At 31.0% G+C, this 6,810-nt stretch overlaps 2 protein-coding genes across 2 annotated transcripts; one reads left to right on the top strand and one right to left on the bottom strand.

Annotated features, from left to right (window-relative positions):
• The first annotated feature begins 54 nt into the window (after window positions 1-54).
• LOC100748502 (protein enhancer of sevenless 2B) lies at window positions 55-4,372 on the top strand. Its single transcript, XM_003492979.4, has 6 exons — window positions 55-832; window positions 1,813-1,910; window positions 2,008-2,127; window positions 2,210-2,375; window positions 2,459-2,632; window positions 2,713-4,372. The coding sequence occupies exons 1-5, from the start codon at window positions 755-757 to the stop codon at window positions 2,630-2,632; spliced, it is 636 nt and encodes a 211-aa protein (XP_003493027.1). The 5' UTR covers window positions 55-754; the 3' UTR covers window positions 2,713-4,372.
• A 586-nt stretch (window positions 4,373-4,958) lies between these two features.
• LOC100748620 (DNA-directed RNA polymerases I, II, and III subunit RPABC1) lies at window positions 4,959-6,543 on the bottom strand. The gene is made up of 2 exons (XM_003492980.4): window positions 6,080-6,543; window positions 4,959-6,004 (listed from the first exon to the last, which is right to left on the bottom strand). Exons 1-2 carry the CDS (start codon window positions 6,379-6,381, stop codon window positions 5,674-5,676), a joined length of 633 nt encoding a protein of 210 aa, XP_003493028.1. The 5' UTR covers window positions 6,382-6,543; the 3' UTR covers window positions 4,959-5,673.
• Between the last annotated feature and the right edge of the window lie 267 nt (window positions 6,544-6,810).

The raw sequence follows: 6,810 nt of genomic DNA on the forward strand, positions 1-6,810 counted from the left end.
TGGAAGCGCGCATGCGCGCGCCTGCGCCACAGAAAAGTAGTACGCTAGGCTTTTCGTTTCGAAGAATCGTACACGTCTTTCTATGGCATACAAAATCTCGCGACGATCGTGGACGGGTCGTTTAACTCGAATCTCCGACTCGTAATTATTCGATCGGTATCCGGATAGATTGACCTGACATTTGTATATTTGGACGAGAGAATTCAGACGTCAGGGTGCGCAGTGGTCAGTGCGCATTGTTGAACCGAAACACAGTGAGCGGATCAGTGGGAGAGTCGAGTGTAATGTCTGATAAGACGAGCGATGGACAGCCGTGAGAGTGGATGATCGTATTTTAAGTTTTGACAGTTCAACGTACAAGTGACTGAAAATAAACCGGTATACATGAAAACCATCGTAATCGCGTGTAATATGTATGGTTCAACGTGGCATTAATCGGGGTGGTCTAACGAAGGACTAATTCAAAAAATCGCACGGACAGAAAAAAAGCACAAGTGGTCGGTGTGTGTGCGCGTTGTATCGTGGGCATTACGTGTCTTTCGACGGATAGACACCCAACCATAACGAACGAGTTTGTCTTTCATTGAAAAGAAAAGAATAAAATTCATACAAAACGCTAAACATCTATCTTCAGTTCCTTTTTTCCCATTAACAGACAAAGGCTGATTTTGGTATTGCCTTTGAGGACTAGATATAGCACTGCCTCTCTTTTTCCCTCTCTTTCAATCTTATTCTCGAGGGACGAGGAAGAAGAATGGAGGCGATAGCAAAGCACGATTTCACGGCGACGGCTGAGGATGAGCTTAGTTTTCGCAGAAGCCAAATTCTAAAGGTTCGTATCCGTTAATCAGATTATCTAACAATTGCATATATGGAAACGTTGAGAATGCTGGGAGATAACTTTGTATTGCTGGTTTTTATTAGAGAGAGCTTACCGATCCCGAACTTTCCGAACTGCTTTCGTTCCGATTGGATATAGTGCGCCGCTTAAGGATATTTACGATAATCCATGCATTTTATATATTAATAACTGCTATTGCCTTACTTTCTCTTTTTATTGGTTCTAAAAAGGAACCTGTTTATATTTTATCTTGATTATAGGATGCTTTATCTCCATAAGGATATTTACGATAATGCATGTATTTTATATGCTAATACTAGGATTACCGACGATTAAAATATAAAAGCTTGTATTAAAGAAATTAAAATGAAAATATAATATAAAGAAAAAAAAAGAAACTTTGCCCATGTATTCAACCTTTTATAAAAAATGGACTGTTTTAAAACTACTTTGATAATCTAGTGTTTCGCTTTTTTTTATTATTAGTTTTAAAAAAACCGTTTTACCTTTGTTATTAACTACTTAGCATATTTGATGAGATATTTAATATAAAGTCTTCTTTTGTATGCTTATTTCAAAATGTGTGACAGACAATTTACAAGTTTATATTCCTCTGATAATAAATTCTTTCTTCTTATTTATCTGATGATTCACATCAAAAGCTGTCATTTGAACATTACATGTATAAATTACTTTTTCATGTTATCTACAATTTTTAGAATATATTTGTTGTATAGATAGAATGATTTTCAGATTATTAAGTATTCATTAATTTATGTCCAAGATTTCATGAAATTAATTGTAATAATTTTGGTTCTTATACTTTTTATTGAAACTAAAGATTATAATTGAAGTAAAAAAATAAATGTATGTCATAATTAGATCTTTTAATATTTTCTGCATGTGGAAATATTTTATTAAGAAATGGTATTTGCAACAAATCGAGCATACCTTTAATGATCTTTTTACAGATCTTAAATATGGAGGATGACATGAATTGGTACAGAGCTGAATTAGACTCCAGAGAAGGACTCATTCCAAGTAATTACATAGAGATGAAAAATCATGAGTGAGTGTCCTTACAAATTTCTTTTATTAGATATTAATGCATTCTTTGGAGAAATCTAACTGTATCTTATATCTTATATCTTATTTGCTTTATTCAGCTGGTACTATGGAAGGATAACCAGAGCAGATGCAGAAAGATTACTAATGAACAAACATGAAGGCGCCTTTCTTATTAGAATCAGTGAAAGTTCTCCTGGTGATTTCTCCTTGTCTGTAAAGTTAGTAAAATGTTCTTAAGAAAAATGTTGATATGGTGATATAAAGTAATTACTTGAATAACTACTTAATAATTTTTTGTAGATGTTCAGATGGTGTTCAACATTTCAAAGTATTAAGAGATGCTCAAGGTAAATTCTTCCTCTGGGTGGTCAAGTTTAACAGTCTTAATGAATTAGTGGAATATCATCGTACAGCATCTGTATCTCGTTCACAAGATGTTAAATTAAGGGATATGGTGCCAGAAGAAGTAATTATCTCTTATATAACAATTAAACTATTAAGTAACATAGAGATGTTGATTTTGCAATATAAGAATGTACATTGTTTCAGTGTTTAGTCCAAGCATTATATGACTTTCAACCTCAAGAACCTGGTGAACTTGAATTCAAACGAGGTGATGTAATAACTGTTACTGATCGTACAGACCAACACTGGTGGCATGGAGAAATTGGTAACAGACGAGGCCTGTTTCCTTCTACATATGTTACTCCGTATCACTCCTAGGTAAATATCATTTGGATTTCTGATTAGTTATTTTTATTGTTCTTTTGTAAATTTTGTTAAAAGGGAATAATTTATTCTAGGCCTCATGTTGTGCACACAGAGGCCAAAGGCATCGGCCGCATTATCCCACCACTATCACGTACAGGATCAGACTTACTGCAGAACTAATCAACAACATTTTGCAAACTCCGCCTATCGAATGGGCTACCAGGATGTATTGGTGGTCTAGACGTAGAGTTGTTTAAATGGACTCGATATTATTGCTAATACTTTTTATTGGTCTCACTGAAAAACATTCTCAGTGTCTAGTAATTTATATAAACAAATGTAGAGTTCCTGATATAGTATATAACAGGGTAGCATGTCTTTTTTTGTTATTGGGTCTATAAAGAAAATTTTTCACTGGGACTGATACTACTAGCCAACGTTTCCGATAGACAATTGTGTTATACAATAGGCACCTGGTTTGGTTACCTTAAATTTCATTTTTGTGAATACTCTAGTAGAGTAGAAAATAGACGTGGAAGTAAATTTACAGTATTTATATATGACAAATGAAATTTTAAATGGTGTTTCGTATATCTTGGTAGTCCATTGATGGAGTATGTGTATGAAAATATATAACATTAACTATATACATCAGTGATGACAAATATCGGTCATATTAAAGAGGAAAATGCCTATTGTTTCGAAAAACAGGTTTATAAGCGGGCTGGTATAAACATTGTATTTTTTAATACGAATTTGTTGTTCGAGAAACGGGGACCTTGGTGATAAAGAGCCTAAGTAAGCTATCCATATACGAGATACGAGAACTTTATATAGATATAGCATTAAAACGCGTCGCCATTTGGCATAAAATGCACACCATTTTGCCTCTATGTTGTGAATATTTTTACAAATGTTTGGGGAAGAGAGTATTCTTCCAGCGGTTAAGATACATCTGATATCATGACATCAGATATACTTGCTGTGTATCATATATAGACTTGTATTATTCAGACTGTATGTGAAATAATCATTCTTGCATCTTTCGAAGTAAATTTTCTGAAGTATTAGCAAAAGAATAGTAGCAGCCAAAGTTAGCTGTTTTGCCCTTTTAATTTTTTCCAATCGAATGCAAATGATTGGGAAATTTGATTTTTACCATTGTCAACTATGCTATGAAACATAGTTTCTGGGGATATTGTGTTTTCTCTTTTGGAGATTTTATGATGAAGAAAAGGGAACGAGAACACAAGTTTTTTTACACAAACGTCGTACATACGTATTCATATTGAGACTCAAACACAACGACTGATTTATCCTTTGTAATTTAAGAAATATTAATAATGGAAAGAACGTAGAGAATTAGAATAAATGTATAAATTTTTGCATGAGAAATTCATTTGATTCCGCATTATTTACTGTCTTCGCAACGAAAATTTATGTTCAGTAATGCATTTCACTAACATGCCAAAAAGCGATATACGTATATACGATTAATATAAAATCGGCCGTGCGAGATAGACTTGACTTTTGAGCGAATGGTATGTATAACGTTTTTGTTTCAAAATCTATTAATTTTAAAAGAGTGAAAGTTCGTGTATATTTTTTAAATACTTCTTTTTATCTAATTATTTCGACAATGTTGCTTTCTTATTTCCGTGTAAACAATAAAGATCTGTAGTCTTATTATGTAATTATTATTATTCGTTATGTTTACATTTTATTGATAACAATATATTATATTAATTACTCTTGCATGCATTATTTACTTATGCCCATCTACCATAATTATTTTTTAAAATTACAACTTTATATGACTAAAGTGATATTTTAGCTCATCTAACTGCTTTGCAAAATATCATATAAATAAGTAATCTTATATGCTTATGCATGCACTATATTCAAAATAAGTGAAAAAAGAAAGCAAATACTAAAAGGAATAAGTTTTCTTATTATGAAAAATGAAAAGAAAAAACATGTTTGTTGTTAAATTGTGTTCCACTAATATATCGAAACATTTTTTTATTATTAATAGTTTTTTAAATTAGTTACTATATTTTATATAGTTCCTGGAGAAAAGTGACTCTTATATTAATGAAATTGAAAATTTGTAACAGGATACAAATAATATACTAATGTTCACTTTTTATAAAGTTTAAATTTGGAGAAACATAGCGATTAATTATATTATTTAAGTTTGAAATGTTTAAAACGCAAATTTATGTACTTTATTCTAACTTTATGGTTAATGTTACTGAGAGTATAAATATAGTATAGTTGAATCTTGTCAAGGGCTTCTTAAAGTGAGTAGCTTAGATTATAAGCATATAACATTAGATTCACTTGCCTTCTGTACTTAAAAGGAATTTATTGTTACAAATATTCGTTGTGCACAATTTATTATCCTTACTGTTTCAGTTTTTTATTGCAATTATTTTATTGACATGTGTGATCTATATTTGTTCTTTTAATTACCATATATTAAATGTTAAAACAAAGTCTTTAAGACAGCAACAAATAAAGCAATATACAAATATAGTTGTTATAAATATTGCTTTGAAACTATATGTGTACAATTGCTTAAATGAATTTGGAATTGAGTTGTCTTATGACAACGGTATACCATGACACATTTGGACCAAGAAATGTATAATAATGAAATGTAATAAAAAATATGTTTGAACAAAGTTTATTTTGTTGAATTTGATTTTATTCGTTACTGTTAAAGATGTATAAAATTACACTGCTTATACCTTTTTTTTACAGCTAATAAGCCAATTAAGATAAATTTACAATATGAAGAAAATGTATTGTTGCAAAATTAACGCCAAGCATTATTAACTGCCTGATGTATAGTTAGTAGATAACCACCAATTATGTAATTATGAAATGCAACTAAAGTATAATAAAGTATCATGTGACAGATATGGACTTTTATCTTCTTTTAAAATTTAATGAAGTATATTTTAACAAGATCTTATTTTTTCTTTATCTTACATAGTAATTATAAAAATTACATAGTCTAGTTTACTCTTAAAATAATGCACAATATATCAACATACAAGTCTGTAAGAAATATATCTACCAGCAGTTTCCGAAGGCCTAATAATTTTTACAACTTGACCACGTTTTAAACCAAAGTAACGTGCCACTGGATCACCAACTTGTATACGCATTAATTGATTTTCTTTTAGTTTGTACCTGGTAAGTAATTCTTCTTTTTCGTCTGGTGTAAGTACAATATGTTCAGGTACCAGTTCATGTTCTGTGATATTAATAAGCAATTCAGATTCTAAAAATTGTTCTAATATATATTTTGGTGCCATGTCCACCAACGATTGTTTTGCCGATGGTGTCATTCCTTGTTGCACAACAATAATAGCCCTGTGGAAAAGCAAGACAGAAACTCAAAATTATTACGTCCCAATTCTATAAATTATTACACAATTATCAAGTTACCTGTGAATTTTCTCTTCCTGCATACGTTGACAGTAGGTTTTAATAGTTTTGATACCAATTTTTGGTTCATCTGGGAAAAATACAAAAAGTTGATCTGTCGGATCATCATTATGAGCAACCAAAACTATAAGATCGCTGCGTGCTGGTCTTTTTTCACTTGGTTTGTCCCCGAATTGTTCTTTAAATTGTTCCAAAGTTTGATCCAATTCATCTTGTGTGACTAGATAACCTCGATCGTGACACAATTGCATTACCGTTTTTCTTATACGCCATAATTTGTATGTTTCAGCTTCGTCATCCATTTTTCGAAAAAATTAGAAATAACCCTAAGCAAAAATTACTTAAATACGCCAAACTTTTCTTTCGTTCGTTGCTATTTAACAAACAAAAAAGTTTGCAAACGATTGTATTTCTGTTGATACAAATAACCTCACTTATTTATACCGCGTGAACAACGTACGCATGCGTATTAAGAAAATGCAAGCTTTACATTTCAAAACGCAGTTTATGTAAGTACATATTATTTTATATTTTCTTTATATGCTGATATTTACATATAATACAATTTACATATATCTATTATGCTCTTTCTAGAAAACACATAGGAAAAGGTACCTATGGAAAGGTTTAAAAGAAACATTTAGATTTATGATAGATAGGATTATAAGATTCCTAACAATAAACTTCTGGTAGTTGGGCCCAATGAAAATGTTTTTAATCTCGTTTGAATT

Source organism: Bombus impatiens, unplaced genomic scaffold, assembly GCF_000188095.3.
Source record: "Bombus impatiens unplaced genomic scaffold, BIMP_2.2 scf_0914, whole genome shotgun sequence".
Lineage (NCBI taxonomy): Eukaryota > Metazoa > Arthropoda > Insecta > Hymenoptera > Apidae > Bombus > Bombus impatiens.